Source organism: Pristis pectinata, chromosome 1 (genome assembly GCF_009764475.1).
Source record: "Pristis pectinata isolate sPriPec2 chromosome 1, sPriPec2.1.pri, whole genome shotgun sequence".
Lineage (NCBI taxonomy): Eukaryota > Metazoa > Chordata > Chondrichthyes > Rhinopristiformes > Pristidae > Pristis > Pristis pectinata.
The window spans coordinates 87,344,662-87,362,404 of record NC_067405.1 but is presented as its reverse complement, the minus strand read 5'-3'; the positions used below and the strand labels follow the sequence as shown (position 1 = coordinate 87,362,404).

At 43.2% G+C, this 17,743-nt stretch overlaps 1 protein-coding gene across 6 annotated transcripts in view; it reads right to left on the bottom strand.

Moving 5' to 3' along the window:
* Positions 1-17,743, bottom strand: part of mta1 (metastasis associated 1) — a 111,014-nt gene that overhangs the window by 80,275 nt on the left and 12,996 nt on the right. For all 6 annotated transcript variants that reach the window (XM_052029544.1, XM_052029570.1, XM_052029553.1 and 3 more), the window contains exon 3: positions 15,599-15,692. In XM_052029544.1, the coding sequence (XP_051885504.1) occupies positions 15,599-15,692 (94 nt within the window). The remainder of the gene's footprint in view (positions 1-15,598; positions 15,693-17,743) is intronic.

Here is a 17,743-nt window from a genome sequence, read left to right as displayed (position 1 = left end):
CACAAGTGCCAGCCACGATTCATTGTTACCAGTGAACTGGTCAACTTCCATATGAAGACCAGCTGCTGTGAATGGGCCTAAATCCATAAAAGACCATACAATGATCCACAAGTTTTGTGTCTCCTGCCTGTGGATGTCAGCTGGGTACGGTTTCTTCATAGTTATGTTTAATTTGCATCACCAGAATGAAGGAGGCCATTTGGCCCATCGGGTCCATGCTGGCTCCTAAGGAACAATCCCAACAGTCGTTTGCCCTTTTCTTATTCTCTTGTACCGCTGCAACTTTTTCTCTCCCACATGCCCATCAGTTTCCCCATTCCACTCTTTTGCCACTTATCTACACTCAGGGAGAATTTACAGCCCACACATTAGCCAACAAAAATTCCAATCTTGTGCGCTACATCTACGATTCATAAGTATCATCTTCTACACACTGGAGAAACCAAACCCAGATTGGGAGAATAATTTGTGGAGCCCCTGTATTTAGTCCACAGGACTGACCCTGAGCTTCCGGTTGCCTGTCACTTTAGTTCTCCATTCCACTCCCATTCTGATCTGCCTGTCTGTGGCCTTACAAAATGATACATCAAGGACCAACACAAGTGTGAGCAACATCATCTCATCTTCTGGAGACGCAAGAGACTGCAGATGCTAGAAATCTGGAGCAACACACAAAGGAGCTGGAGGAACTCAGGACTGATGAAGGGTCTCAACTCGAAACGTAGACCCTTCATTTCCCTCCATAGACGTTGCCTGACCCACTGAGTTCCTCCAGCTCCTTTGTGTGTAACACCTCACCTTTTGTCTGGGCACATGGCAGTCTTTTAGATTCAATACTGAATCCCCCAACTATTGATAACTTGCTCTTTCATTCAGTCTGTATCAGCACTGGCCATTTTTTGCAAATCATCTATCTGTGACTTGGGGTCTATTTTTCTCTCTCCATTAATATAGCCTGACCTGCTGGGCACATCCCACAACCCTGCTGTCAGCTATACATAATTTGCTCCTAACTGCTATATTAAGCTATTTTATCTCACCCTATCATAAATATTTCCTTTGTTCCACCCATCCTTTCCCTCACCTTCTCTGCTACTGAAAACTAACCTCAGTTCTAATGTTGGGTCCTAGACCCAAAAATATTAACAGGCATTGCCTGACCTGTGTAATGTTTCCAGTTGTTTGTATCTTTATTTCAGATTTCCAGTGTCTGTAGGTTTTTTTAAAATTTTCAATTAATGTTTATGGCAAGGGAATCAACACAAAGGGAAAGCTGACTTGACCTTTCCTTCTCCTTTCCTAACCAATCTGCCTGTTGCAGATGCATTCAACTTTATAGGAGTGACAAGTGGCTAATCCATGTGGTTTCAAGGGCAAATTTACCATGCTGTGTGACACTACCACCAGTTTAATAGGAAGATTCTAAACTGAACATCCAAGAGGCACTGTGAGTAATCAGCTGCCACTATAATCTACGATCATAAGAGCATTAGAAGTGGTAACAGATGTAGGGCAGAGAGACATGTGCTCTATTTGCAAAATCATCGCTGGTATTATTAACTCCACTCCTTTCTCCTCTCCATTAGTGCTCAAAAGTCTATCAGCTCAGTCGTGAATAAATTCAACAAGTCATTATCCTTGGTTCTCTGAAGTAGAAAAATTCCAAAGATCCACAATTCCACCAATTTCATATCTCAGTCCAAAATGGCCCACTAAGTCTTGACCCCAAATTCTCGACCCCAAATTCTCATGGGACAGGGTTTTCAGGTCTACCTAGTTGCATCAACCAAGAATTTTATATACTTCAGTGAAATTATTTCTCATTCCTTTTAACTCTACAAAATGTACATCCATTCTTCTCAATCTCTCTTCAGGAAACAACCGTGTCATTTTAAATATTTCCTTCTGTAAACAAGATCAAAACTGCCTAGGGTGCCACAGCTATGCTCTAATCAGAATACAATGTAATTGCAAGACTTCCCAGGGAACAAACCAGTAAATCGGCAGTGCACTGCCTCCAAAGCAAGTATACTCTTTGAGATAAGGAGACCTAAATAGTATATCAAACACTAGGTGATCTCACCAAAGCCCCATGCTTATAATACGACTCCCTTAATCCTACGCTCCAATCCCTTTATAATAAATGCTAGCATACTATGTACCTTCCATTTGTTTACTGGACCTGTGTATTAACTTTGCGATTCATGTGCAATAATCTCCATATGTCTATCAACAGTTCTGGTCTCTCAATGTTTTTTAAAAATTCTGTTTGCATTTTTCCTTCTAAAGTAGGTAATCTCACACCTTCACATCGTCCTCCATCTGCTGCTTTCTTCCTCAATCATCTAACCAAGCTGTATACATCTGCTTCATTTTTTGTCTGCTTCCATCAATCATGCACCTACCCGTCTCCCAGCTCCACCCTTCCCCTCCCCCACCTGGCTCAATCTGCTTGTCATCCCTCATCCCTCCTTGGTCCACCAATTAGCTACACCACCCCCCCCCCCCACCCCCCCAACCACCACTTCTCTTTATACTGGTCATCTCCTCTCTCGGTCCTGATGTAGGGTTTTGACCTGAAACATTGACAACTCCTCTCCCCACCATAGATGCTGCTCGAGCCACTGAGTTCCTCCAACAGACTGTCAGTTGTTCTAGATTCCAGCATCTGCAGCCTCTTGTGTCTTGCATACATCTCTTTGGTGCTTTACCAGCAGCTCAACTTGCTTCTCTTCGTCCTATCTCAGCTTTGTATCATCTGCAAAGCTGAAAACATTACTTTTGGTTTCCTCATTTATGACAGAGATTGTAAACAGTTGAGACCCAAGCTCTATTTTATGGCACCCTACAAGCTCCATTCTGATTCCCAAAAATGACCCATTCATTCTAATTTCTGTCCATTAAACAATCCTGTCTATGCTCATATATTAATCCCAATCCCATGAGTGCTAATCTTGGTAATAACCTCATGTGCAGCACTTTAACTAATATTTTCTGAATATCCAAATCTACTTGTCATAAGATACCTTTATTAGTCACATGTACATCAAAACAAACAGTGAAATACATCTTTTTGCGTACTGTTCTGGGGGCAGCCCGCAAGTGTCGCCACGCTTCCGGCGCCAACAATAGCGTGCCCACAACTTCTTAACCCGTATGCCTTTGGAATGTGGGAGGAAACCGGAGCACCTGGAGGAAACCCACACAGACACGGGGAGAACGTACAAACTCCTTACAGACAGTGGCCGGATTTGAACCCGGGTCACTGGTGCTGTAAAGTGTTACACTAACCGCTACACTACCCTGCCTGCTTTACTACCGTGTCATAGACTTGTACAGCATAGAGACGGGCTCTTCAGCCCACCACATCTGTGCTGATCATCATGCCTGTCTATACTAATCCCACGACTGCATTAATTCCCTATCCCTCTATGCCCTGCTCATTCAAGTACCTGTCCAAAAGCCTCTTAAACGTTCTTCCTGTTCTGCCTCCACCACCTCCTCTGGCAGATGATTCCAGATACTAATGACTCCGTGTGTGAAAAATTTCTCCCTCAGATCTCCTTTAAACCTCCTCCCTCTCACCTTAAACCTATGCCCTCAGTTTTTAGACAACCCTACCAGAGAAGAGACACCGGCTATCTAGCCCGACTTTGCCTCTCATAATTTTATATACCTCTATCATGTTGTATCTCAACCTCCTTCGTTCCAGTGAAAATAGACCTAGCCTATCCAGTCTCACCTGATAACTCAAGTAGTCTAATTCAGGCAATGTCATTGTGAATCTTTTCTGCACCTTCTCTAGCTTAATCAGATCCTTTCTATGGTGTGCTGACCAGAAATACACACAATTCTCCAAGTGAGGCCTAACCAACACTTTGTACACCTGTAACGTGTTCCAACTCTTATATTCAATGCCTCGGCCGATGATGGCAAGCATGTCATACACCTTCTTCACCACCCTGTCTACCAGTGTTGCCACTTTCAGGGAACTATTTACTTGTACCCAAAGGTCTCTCTGTTCAACAACATTCCCCAAGGCCCTGCCTGTGTTTGTCTTGCCCTGGTTTAACTTCCCAAAATGCATCACCTCGCACTTTCATCTGCCATTCCTTTGCCCACTTTCCCAGTTGATCTAGATCCTGTTGTAACCTTAGACAACCTTCTTCACTGTCCACTATATCACCAATTTTGATGTTATCTGGAAACTTACTAATCATGCTCACCCAAATCATTAATATAGATGACAAACAACAAAGGACACAGCACTGATCCCTGTGGCACACCACTAGTCACAGACCTCCACTCTGAAAAACAACCCACCTTCTGCCTCCTTCCACCAAGCCAACTTTGTATCCAATTGGTTAGCTCACCTTGGATCCCACGTGATCTAATCTTCTGGACCAGTCTACTATGTGAGACCTTGTCAAAGGCCTTGCTAAAGTCACAGAGACAATGTCTGCCAACCTGCCCTCATCAATCCTCTTGGTCACCTCTTCAAAAAAACTCATATTTGTGAGACACTATTTCCCACACAAAAAGCCACGCTACCTATTCCTAATCAGTCCTTGCCCTTCCAAATGCAAACAAATCCTGTCCCTCAGAATCCCTTCCAATAACTTTCCCATCAGTGTTATAAGGCTCACCAGCTTGTAGTTCCCTCACTTATCCCTGCTGCCCTTCTTAAATAAATGCACAACATTAGCTATCCTCCAGTCTTCCGGTACCTCACCTGTGACTAACGAAGATACAAAAATCTCCGTCAAGGCCCCAGAAATCTTCTCCCTTGTTTCCCAAAAGATCCTAGGACACACCTAGTCAGGCCCCAGGGATTCATCCATGTTTATGCTTTTCAAGACCTCCTATACATCCTCTTACGTAGTGTTGATATGCTCCAGGATATCACTCTTCCCTCCGCTGAACTCACTCACCCCCATGTCCTTCTCTACCAGAAGTACAGTAAATACATCTACTGATTCCCATTTATCTACCGACTCCTGTTTTTCTACCATGGTTATTACAACCTCAAAAAAGCTAATATTTTTCAAATAAGTTTTCCATTAAAAAAAACACATCATCCACCTATTCATGACGATTTTGAGAGTCTTATTGCCCTTTCATTAATAACAACTACGGTTTTGATGAAACCCTACATCAGTCCAAATGGCTGATAGTTCCTGATTTTCTCTCTGTCTTTGAACAGTAGTGATACACTTGCTACCACCCAAATCATGTGATGTTTTCTAGAATGTTGGGAATTTTGAAAGATCAAACCCAAAGTACTAACTATCTCTGCAGCCACCTCTTCTAGAACTATTCTGTGCAGGGCATCAGGAGAAAGAGATTGTTGCTTTTCTCCATTACTTCTTCTTCACTATTTCTAATGCAGGCTGTCTCCTGACTTAGGAACGCCCGACTTATGGATACTCACACATATGAATGTGCTCCCATAATATTATTAAATTCAAAAGTCCAATGTACATACATATGAGAGTTTCCTCTTTCTCTCTCCACTTTTAGAGATTGTTTTTTTCTTATCAGTCAAATGTGCATTCGATGCCATTTATTACAATTCTGTGCAGGTATGGTTACCATATCAAGTATATTTTCCAACTTATAGACAAGATCAACTTAAAGATGTCTATAAAAATGGAACCCGTTCATTACCTGGCTTGTAACTGAAGTTCCTCACTCTTATTAGACACTGATTTACTATTACTTATTTGCATCTTTTATCTTGAAGATAGATGCAAAATATTTGTTCAATGTTTCTAACATTTTTTGCTGTTTGTCATTTCAAAGTTCTACCCATACTAGGCAGAGATCTCTTCTCACTTTGCCTTTCTCTCAACCTTCTCTGCAAAGACTTCCCCACCTCCTTTGCCATTTTTTACTTTGCTATTCTGAAAGTCAAGTACCTGGAACATTTAGTTTCAAAATCTGGTCAACCTGCAATATCTACCAGTAACAGGCGTAGAAGATCAAATTCGCATCACTATTTCTGACATTAGTTAATTTATCTAGTTACAAGTTCTCTGTACACCATCCTCAGGCATAGGTCCTTTCTTTTAACTTTTTATTATTCTTCCAAAAAAATGGCCTTAGTGCTGGCTCTGTGGAAAGGTCCTTGATCCTGAAACCTTTGTCCCTCATCACAGATACTGACTGACCTGCTAAGTATTTCCACCATCCTCTATTTTTGTTTTAGCTGCCAAATACCTATCACCATTTTCCATTGGTGACACAATTTTCTCGAGTCTTTACTTAAATTGCAAGGCAACTTTACAAAGACACAAGAGACTGCAGATGCTGGAATCCGGAGCTGGAGGAACTCAGTGAGTTGAGTAGCATCTGTCGGGGGGGGGGGGGGGGGGGGGGGGGGGGGGGGGGGTGAGGAATTGCTGACGTTTCTGGTCCTGATGCAGGGTTTCTGAAACATCAACAATTCCTCCCCCCACCCCCACAGAATCTGCTTGGCTTGCTGAGTTCTTCCAGCAGATTGCTTGTTGCTGAAGACTACTTTACATCCTGGATGTGTCTTCAAACTGACCTGAGCTTCATCCCCAAGTTCCCCTCTTTCCTCCACATTATTGGTTTAAAGCCCCATTGGGTAATCAATTGACCTGTCTGGTTCACTGGAGTTCATCACAATGGGGAAACTCCCCATTTCCAAAAGGCTGGTGCCAGGGTCCTAGGAATTTAAGCTCCCCCCTCCTGCATCTAAATTGATTTGTCCCTTTCTAACTCGGGCTCAGGTGGAAATCAAGAGGTTCTGCATTTTAATCCATCTTCCAGCTATTCAGACAATCTCAGTCTAGCATCAGTCTTTGGTTCACAATTCCATCAATGGGTTCCATGGACCTCTGAGTGTTTTCAGCCTTTTCTGCTCCAGATTTCCAAGTCCCTGCAATTTTTAAAAAGTTTTCATCCATCCTAGTTCTGTGCTTACAGTTATGGCATGAACCACAATTGCATCCTCCATGCCTCCTCAGTCATCTATGGGCCACGTAGTCCCTGTGGGTTTCCTCCCATATCCCAAAAACTTGCAGGTTGGGAGGATAATTGGCCACTATAAATTGTCCATTGTACATGGGTAATTGGTAGAATCTGGCAGGGGGAATGTGCGGACAATAAAATGGGATTAATATAAATGGGGGCCTGATGGTTGGCAGGGATCCAGTGGACTGAAGAGCCTGTTTCCATGGTTTTAACCTTAAGAATTATTTAATTCTATATTTAGCTGCTATTTACCACGAAAACATAGAGCATAAGAAGCAGATGCAGGAGTAAGCCATCCAGCTTCTCTTTCCTTCTCCACCATTCAATAAGATCATGGCTGACCTTTCACCTCAGCACCATTTTCTAGCACTAATCCCATAATTCCTTGATTCCCTTAATATCCAAAAATCTATCGACCCCTGTCTCGAATAGACTCAGTAACTGAGCTTCCACAGCCCTCTTGCATAGAGAATTCCAAAGATTTATTGCTCTCTGTGTGAAGGGATTTCTTCTCATTTCAGTCCTGATTGGCCGGCCTCTTTATTTGAGACCTTTGCCCCCGAGTCTGGATATTCCAGCCAAGAGAAACATCTTCCCTGTATCCAGACTGCTAAGCCCCAAAATAATTTTGTATGTTTCAAGTTCACCTCATTCTTCTAAACCCAAGAGTGCACAGACTGAACTGAAAATTAAAAATACTGCAGATGCTGGCAATCAGTAATAAAAATGGGAAATTCTGCACACGAAAAGGGTCTTCAACCTGAAATATTAACCCCGTTTCCTTTGCCACAGATGCTGCCTGACCTGCTGAGTGTTTCCAGCATTTTGTTTTGTTTTTATTTGAGAGAACAGGCCTCATCTGCTTAATCAAGAGGTTAGAAAGTCTGGGTTTGAGTCCACTCCAGAGCCAAATCCAAGCTGTGCATCAGTGCAATACTGAGGGAGTGCTGCACTGCCCAATGTGCCAGATCTTGGATGATACGTCTGCCTCTCAGGTGGTGTAGAAAAATGCATTTACGGTTTCCTGGTCATTATTTATCCCTCAACTATTCTTACTAAAGTGTATTCTCACTGCTATTAGTGAGAGCCTGCTTTGTGCAATTTAGTTCACACATTTCTTACAATATAAAGGCAAATGTACAAAAGCACTTATTAGCTGTAAAGCACTCTGCTGTATTTATAAATCAATAAAAAAAGTGAATTCATACTTTGTGTGGCAATCGCAATAATGTACTGAAGCAAAACAGCCTCCTGTGCATTGAAACAATTCAGATGGGGTGCTGCCAACAGCACGACTATGTAGTGCAGTGGTTGTTGGGTAGGCTGTGTGGGGAACACCCTGTTGACATATCAGAACATGCTGCAAAAGCTCAGCGGTTCAGGCAGCATCTGTGGAGAGAGAAACGCAATTAACTCTTCAGGTTGATGACTCTTCATCACTCTTGACCTGATTCATTAACTGGTCCTCTCTTCCACAGCCTTTCCAGTGTTCTCTACTTTTATTTCGGAATTCTAGCATCTGCAGCTACAAACCATCAATGGCTAAATTGTTAAGTTGCACACCTCCACAACCTTCCTTCCACCTTCAAACAGCTGTTTTAGTTATTGAAGTCTCACACCACCAGATTCAAGAACAGCTACTTCCCTTCAACCATCTGGTTCTTGAACCAACCGGCACAACCCTAATCACTACTCAGTATAGCAACACTATGACCATTGTGATCACTTTGCACCAAATAAGACATTGTTTCTGTTTTAATTATGTTCTTTCTTGTAACAATTGTGTATAATTTATGTTTAATGTACGTTTTTCTTGTGAATGCTGCTTATATGATGCTATGTGCCTGTGATGCTGCTGCAAGTAAGTTTTTCATTGCACCCGTGCATACATGTACTTGTGCGTACGACAATAAGCTCATCTTTGGCTTTGACTTTGAAGCTTCAAACTTTCATTAGTTGTTAAGCAGTTTCATGCTGCACGCCACATCCAGCAGCTGACTGAAATACATCAGTTGAGCTGATAACTCCAGCTTCTACTTCTGAAATTTCAGAGAGAAGCCAGAGAATCTTGGAAGACTTTTTTTCTCCAGAAAAAAAGAATGAACAGCAATTTCAAATGGATGTTTCTTTTAAAAAAAAGAAACACAGGAAAGTGACAGGAGCAATGGAAATGCATGAGAAATGAAAGTGGGAAAGGGTGGAGAGAGGAAAGGCAGTGCTTGGCCACAATACAACCTGAGGCAACAGTGGTCGGTAACTGAAATGAAAATTAATCGGGTCTGTTTGTCTCAAGACAGCTCCTCGCCAGGATCCCACGGACTCCTGCCAACTCTGCAGTTATAACCAACAACCCAATCAATGTGGCTGATGGCTGACTGCCCAATCGAAGGAAACCCAATGACGAGCTGGCAGCTGTAGGAATTGGAGTCACTGGGGAGGACGTTTGCAGAAATTGGGAGCCACAGGAGGCGGCCAGATGAAGGGTCTCGACCCGAAACGTCAACTGTCCATTTCCCTCCCCAGATGCTGCCTGACTTGCTGAGTTTCTCCAGTACTTTGTGTGTCATTCCAGATTCCAGCATCTGCAGTCTCTTGTATCTCTGTGAGGCCATTTGGCCCACTGGGTCTGTGCTGGATCCCGGGGGGGGGGGGCAATCCTATTCCCCCTCTCGTAATTTCCTTGTACCTTCGTCTTACTCTCTCTGATGGCAGACAGAGAAAGACCACGATCCACTGTTTTCTGCCCATTCTGGTAGACATAGAATATAATAATGCAGTTGTTCATGGAAGCACAGTCATTACAGCAGGGAAGAAAGCCAATCATGGTGGGCACCAACATTTTGGCACAGAAATCTTGCTCAGCACTGTAAAGCTTATCCAATTCCCTTTGGAAAGCCATTTTTGAACCTGGCTCTAACATCCTTCCAACCACTATATTCCAGATTGCAACAATGACACCTTAAATAAATTTTCCTCATAGTCCTTCCAGGAAGCCAAGTTTGTCCAACATCTCCTTACAGCAAATACACTCCAATCCAATTAGCCCTCCTAATTCTTTGCTTAAGTTCTCTCCTGCCTCCTTTATATTCCTCAAGGGTCTTGTAAGGTTCCCAAACCCTGCTATCCTCATTTTTCATCCTCACAGGAACAAACTGGTCCTGAACTCTAATCAGCTGTCCCTTAAAAGACCCCCAAATGTCAGATATGGAGTTGCCCTCAAACAAGCTCTCCTAATCTGATTTCTCCAGTCACTGCCCAATACTGTTGTAATTAGCTTTTCCACAATTTAGCACCACCACCCCCGTCCCCCGCTCTTCCCCCAAGGACAAGTCTTATCCTTATCCAAAACTATCTTAAAACTTACAAAATTATGATTATTGTTCTCAAAATGCTCCCCCACTGAAACTCTGATCACCTGGCCAGGCTCATTCCCCAATACAATGTCTAGTACAGCCCCATCCCTAGTTGGGACTACCTACATTTTGTTTAAGAAACCGCCTTGGATGCACTAATAAATTCTGCCCCATCTAAACCCCTGGTATGAAGAGAGTCCCAGTCAATATTAGGGAAGTTAAGATCACCCAAACAACAACCCTGCTGTTTTCACACCTTTCTATGATCTGCCTGCATATCAGTTCCTCAAGCTTTCATTGGCTGTTGGAAGGCCTATAGTATAACCTCATCATAGTGATTGCACCTTTCTTATTCCTGGTGTACATATGTATGGAATGATCTGTCTAGATGGCACACAAACAACAAAAGCTTTTCACTGTATTTCAGTACACGTGACAATAATAAACCATCTCCAACCAATTCCAATTCATATGGCCATGCTGGATGAGCCCTCCAGGATATCCTATCTGAGTGCAGCTGTGACATTCTCCCTAATCAGTAATGCAACTCCCCCACCTCTTTTACATCCCTCCTTATCTTGTCTGAAACATCTGTACCCCGGAACTTTGAGCTGCCTGTCTACAACATCGCAGATCCATGTACTAAACAGGTTCTAAACTCACCTACCTTACCTGTTATACTCCTTGCACACTTCAAACCTGTAACAATATTGTCAATTCTTGACTGTCCTGTAAATTCACCAAGCGAGCTAGTCATTATGTTAAACTACTATGTTAAAGTGGAAAGGGAATAAAATGAAATAAACCACCTGTCTTGACCCAGGCACTGAATTTGGACACAGCAAAGTTGCTCCCAGCTGAATTGATCTTACAGAGTCCTCATGACCATCTGGGGGATGGTCCAAATTGGGAAAGCTGTCCCACAGACGAGCCAGGCAGCAGCCTGACATAGTTACACATGCAGAATCACATCTTGCAGACAATAAGCCAGACTCCTCAATTACAAATCTATGAGTACATCCTGTCCCACTGGCACAGAGGTATACAGGTAAGAGGGCGTCACCTGGGAGTGCTCAACAGTGACCAGACCCCACCAAGTCTCACGGTCACAGACCTCCAGCCAGAGGAACACCCTTCCACCACCACCCAGTCTTCTCTGGGCAAGCCAATTCCGAATCCAAATGCTGAATTCTGATAGGTGATCAGAGAAGTGGCAACTACAATATAATCAGAAGCAAGAATCGATACATTTGGGGAGGACAAACAAGGCAGGGGAATACAGAATAAATGGTAAAATACTGAACAATGTAGAGGAATGGAGGGATGTCAGAGCACAAGTCCATGGATGCCAGAAAGTAACAGGATCGTTAAAGAGTAAATAAAGCAAACAGGAAAATTTATTGGCTGAGGCATGGAATATGATGTTGGAACTGTATAAAAGAATAGATGGACACTGCTAGAGTACTACTTCAACCATTTGGTTCTTGAAACAACCAGCACAATCTCATCACTACAGTTCAGCAACACTGTGACCACTTTGTACTAAAATGGACTTTTTATTGTTCTAATTCTGTTCTTTCTTGTAAAAACTGTGTACAATTTATGTTTAATTTATGTTTTTATTGTGATTGCTGCTTATATGATGTTATATTGGACTTCAGGAAGGGAAAGGCAGGAGTATACTCACCAGTCCTCATTGAGGGATCAGCAGTGGAAAAGGTGAGCAGCTTCAAATTCCTGGATGTCAACATCTCAGAGGATCTATCCAGGGCCCAAAACATTGATGCAATCACGAAGAAGGCACACCGGCGGCTCTACTTCATTAGGGGTTTGTGGAGATTTGGTATGTCACCAAAGACTCTTGCAAATTTCTATAGGTGTACGGTGGAGAGCATTCTGGCTGGTTGCATCACAGCCTGGTATGAAGGTTCTAATGCACAGGATCGCAAGAGGCTGCAGAGGGTTGTAGACTCAGTCAGTTCCATCATGAACACAACCATCCGGACATGCCTTTTTCTCGTTACTACCATCAGGGAGGAGGTACAGGAGCCTGAAGACCCACATTTCAGGAACAGCTTCTTCCCCTCTGCCATCAGATTTCTGAACAGTCCATGAACCTACGAACACTACCTCATTATTCCTTTTTTTGCACTATTTATTTTGTAATTTATAGTAATTTTATGTCTTTGCACTGTACTGCTGCCACAAAACAACAAATTTCACGACATACAAGTATATAATAAACCTGATTCTAATTCCATGTGCTGGAGATGCTGCTGCAAGTAAGTTTTTCATTGGACCTCTGCATATATGTATTTGTGCATATGACAATGAACTTGACTTTGACTTCCATTGCTGGTTATCACATTACAGGAAGAATGCAAGAGCATTAGAGCATGCAGGGATTCACAAGAAAGTTGGTTTGGCTGCAGCTGCTTTCATTGGAGCATCGGACAGGAACTTAACTGAGTTGCCAAAATTAGGCAAGGTTGAAGCTGAATGAATAGGAAGGGCTTATTTAATTTAACAGAATGCTCAATAACCTGGCTCATTGATTTCAGATAAGAGTAAAATTGGGGAAAGGCTTTTCTTACGTCCAGAGATTGACAAGGGTCTGGAACTCACTCCCAGAAGGGATGGTAAAGGCAGAAACCCTTCATCACATTCACAATACTTGGATGAGTACCCAGTGTACAGTACTTCACAAAACTATGGAGCAAGTGCTGGAGGGCAGCAGCCGGCTGGGTAGCAAACATTCAGCCAGCATGGACCAAATGGTAAATTTCTTTGTACTCAGTGTGAACGGTGCAACTCTCAATCCCACCCCACCCCCCACCCTCTCCTGCTGCTAACTCATCAAATACTTAATCCTCAACCCCACCCAAAAACAATGTACCCTCAACAAGGCTCCTCTTCACCAATCAGTACTTGCCTAAAATGGCTGCTTTCACATGGGTTACTGTTCCTGAAAGTTTCCCCAACACTGTGTTAAACTAACCATCCTGTCCTTGTCAGGTTTATCCTTCACCTTAAATTTGAACATACATTTGCAGCCCAAAGACAATTGGGAGATTCTTGCCAGCATTGTGGTGCAGCTGGTAGAGTCACTGCTTCCCAGCGCCAGTAGCCTGGGTTTAATCCTGACCTCAGGTGCCGTCTGTGTGGAGTTTGCAATGCACTCCCTAAGACTCCGTGGGTTTCCTCCCACATCCCAAAGATGTGTGTGTTGGTAGGTTAAAAGGCCACTGTAAATTGCTCCTAATGTGTAGGTGAGTGGTAGAATCTCAGGCGAGTTGATAAAATTAATGCAAGATTAGTGTAAATGGGTGGTTGATGGTCGATGTGGATTCAGTGGGCTAAAGGGTCTGTTTCCATGCTGTATCACTGAATGATCCCATCTCTCCAGCATCCTTGGATTCACCCATCTGAACCATTCGATGTCCACTTTTTAAGTAGCCTGTCTTTCCCTTACTCCTTTACATCCTCTTTTTTCATATTATCCAGTGTCCCACCAACTTCCTTGTTTAACAAGTATTTATCAAGAAAGAGGACTTCGGTAAAACTATTGTAAAATACACATTAACTACCTTAGGCATCCCTCTGCCTCCAACAACACCCTCCATTTAGATTCTTAGTCAATCTGACAAATCTACAGAAGACATGAGAATTTCTTTTAAACTGCCCATTTTTTCATTCTATTTATTCCTTCTAGTTCCCTTTATGTGGTTCTTCTGTGGTTTGTATAAAGGAAATCAGGGTAGGTATGTTACCAAATATTAGGGTAGTTACAGTCTCCCACTAGACAGCTCACTGCAGCAAAAACAGGGAATGCTGGAAATACTCAGCAGGTTGGGGAGCATCCATGAGGACAGAAGTGGTGTCAGCATTTCAAGTCGATGAGCTTTCATGTGAACTGATAAAGCTTAGAAATCAAAGTTGTTGATAATTAGAAATTCTGTCAGAGAATGAAACATAATTTCCTGAACTTGGGCATTCCCGGAAGGTGGCAGTGAATTGAAAAGCAGAAAAAACTTCAGTTGCTGGAAATCTGAAATAGAAACAGAAAATGCTGGAGATACACAGCAGGTCAGGCAGCGTCTGTGGAGAGACAGTAAGTCACTATGAGATACACAGCAGGTCAGGCAGCGTCTGTGGAGAGACAGTAAGTCACTAATTCAAGTGCATGACTTCATCAGTGTTAAGCAAGCTAAGAAACACATGATTTTCCCACAAAGCTATTTATGCTTGTAAGTTCACTAACTTTATTCCGGTAGACAGCCAGCACTGAGATAATGAACCAAATGGCTTCCTTCTATGCTGTAACTATTCTATGATTTTATGACTTATTTTCCTTAGCCGTCACATCTGCCCTTCCACTCCACACCACAGGACGCAGTGAAAGTTCCAGGGATGGTTGGGTACACTTTGCCTCCTGCCCATCCACTTTATGCCAAGGCTGGCTAACATATAGGAAACTACCCTTTAACTTGAAAGGACTTGCCAAGTATATAGCAAAGATAAAGTGTCTAGATTATTTTACTTTTTAAGTATTTTACAGCATTTTAATTAAATTTCTTTTTACATCATTATTTTTAACTTCATGTAATGATTTATATTTATTTTATTTCATTTTAAAATGTCTGTAACCATCAAGGACAATTAAAAATTTCCAAAGGCCTTTGACCTTGGTGGGCAGACCTCTGACTGCATTCCATTTGTTTTCCTCCTCCGAATTCCTTCTCTTCCTACTCTATTTTCCATTCAACTGTTTGGTACTGTTCCAAGTTTCTCCCTCAGATACTTTGCCCTGGTTTTTCACACCAGCCGCAAGGGTTTACACCATTCCCCACAGCACCAGGAAGACATGGGTCTCAGCCTTGATAAGATATAACCAATCCAACTTGTACAGTCCTGACCTGGAACTGCACTCAATCATCAACAAAATGGTGAACCTTATTGTTGAAATGGCATCAAGCAGCATTGACTACAATGTAACCTCACTGGATCTCAGTTTGGCTCCTGATCTTATTAAAACTTCACTCCAAACATGGACAAAACAACAAAATTCCAGCAGCAATGTCTCTGTGAGCAAAGCAACACCTGAACAAATGTGGCATTGAGGAGGTATAATAGTGCCGAGAAAAAAATGGGGACTGGGAGAAAATCTCTCCACCAGCTTTTCAAAGGGGTGGGAGGCTTTGTCAGCAACGTCATATCAAAAGTATACATTATATAAAAACACTTACTTGCATGTTTGTCGGCGAGTGCGATGAGACTGCTCGAAATGTCTCGTCTCCGGTAGAAACACACACATTTTGCCTCCACATTGCCATTAACAGTCTGAAACAGTGAATAGTAAGGAGAGTGAGGAGAATTAGATCATGTAAGTGTTATACAGAAAGAGTGAACACAAAGGCTCCAAGGACAAATGGCTTGAGGAAATGCTACAACGTGGAATGGAATGGGCCAGCTCCTCTGACTGATACTTACCTACCACCGCCTGCTAAATTGCAGCCTCAACAGGTGCCTCTCCTCGTCTTCTGTGTAGTCAGCCTCCCGTCCACACCTGGGGCTCAGTCACCCCTCCTGTCTGACCTTCATGGAAGACTCGCCTCCCTTCCTCACAAAACCACTTTGCTCTCCACTCCATGTTTTGGCTCAGCCCTGTTCTCCCTTCCATTGCTGCCCTCCCCACCACACCTTTCCTCTAACCTTCCCTCCAAGAGGAAAAATCATCTCCCATCACCAGCGCTGGGTCAAAATCCTGGAGCTCTGCCCCCAACAGCATTGTGGGTATACCCACACCTCAAGGACTGCAGCAGTTCAAGGCGGCAGCTCACCACCACCTTCTCAAGAGCAATTAGGGATGAGCAATTAAATGCTAGCTCAGTCTGCGAAGCCCACATCCCTTGAATGAATAATATATTAAAAAAAGTCACTGCATTGCCTCATTTCCCAGGACATTACCTCCACTAATCTTTCTAATCATCATCCATAGCTTGAAACCATTCATGAGCAAGTCTCCCACCTCCCCTGCTCTACTGCAATCATCTCCCACCATGGCTTTTATCAGGGACTCTGCACCCCGTAATTCCCCTTTCTTAATGGACATCTTGGTACCTTCACATCTGAACAGCTCTCTGCCATCCTCTCCCCCTCTCTTCAGCTGTTTCTACCACTTGCCACAATCATGTATTTCTTATGAAGTCTGCTTCACCTTGCCCCTCAAAATGCACTTTCCTTCCTGAGTAACACTACCCAATCACATATCATTCAGCAAGTGCATCCCTGACTGTAAACACTTCAGGATGGCTGGAGGTCATGGAAGGTCATTTGGAGCCATTTTTCTTTCTAGGCCGCACCAGAAACTTGGTTCACATGGTTACTCCTTTGCCTCCTTGTATACAAGGTTCCACCATATCCTTTACTACGGTGATGGCATGGCTCTACGTACCTGATTCCGTTTCAATCTACCCCTTCACTTCTGTGGCACATACACTTTTTGAACTGACCCCTATAACCAAACCCTCCCAAATCTGAGTCATTCTCATCTACCACCTCTGAAGTCTAAAGTTAAAAAGCCCTTCTCATCTCCTTGCCCTGACCGTGTTGCAAGCATTCTCTCAACTTCAGCGATTCCAATTCTGACCCACTCTGAGGTTCTTTGTAGTCCTGTCCTCGCTCATTATCAAGTCCCAACCACAGCGATGGCTGGTCCTCAACCTCATCTACAAACAGACGGACAGGTTAAAAACTCTCAGCTCCACCCTTCATTGCAATACCCTGTGTATTTGCAAATGCAAGTAAAAGCAGACACCATTTGGGGAAAATGTGGGAATTTGCTCAACCAATCTAGGGCGACTACAACTAACATTTTTCGGGGAAAGAACCACCTCCTGACAGCTTGGGGTGGTAAGAAGGGAGGGGTGGGGAATGAGAGGAATATTGCGATAACCCCTCCTTCCTGCTCCTCCTTAACATATTTCGTTGGAACAAATTACCCACAACAACTCATAACAATGGAACTCTTAAACGTCGGAGTCTGGAATGCACTGCTGAGAGGGTGGTAGTGGCAGAGACTCTTAATAACATCTAATAAGTATCTAGACGAGTGCTTGAATCGCCAAGGCATAGAAGGCTACAGACCAAAGGCACTTAAATGGGATAAGTACAGATGGGTACCCAATGGTCAGCATCGATGGGGAGGGCCGAAGGGCCTTCTTCTGTGTTGTGTGACTCTAAACCTTGATCACACCTTCCCCAAGTCTATACTTGTCCCAAGTACACAGACCCAGCTCCATTAAACTGTTTTGATAAGTGTGAGTTAAATGGGGGAACTAGTCCGGTGGTTGTATACTTCACCTTTTACAATATTACACAAGGAGACCAAA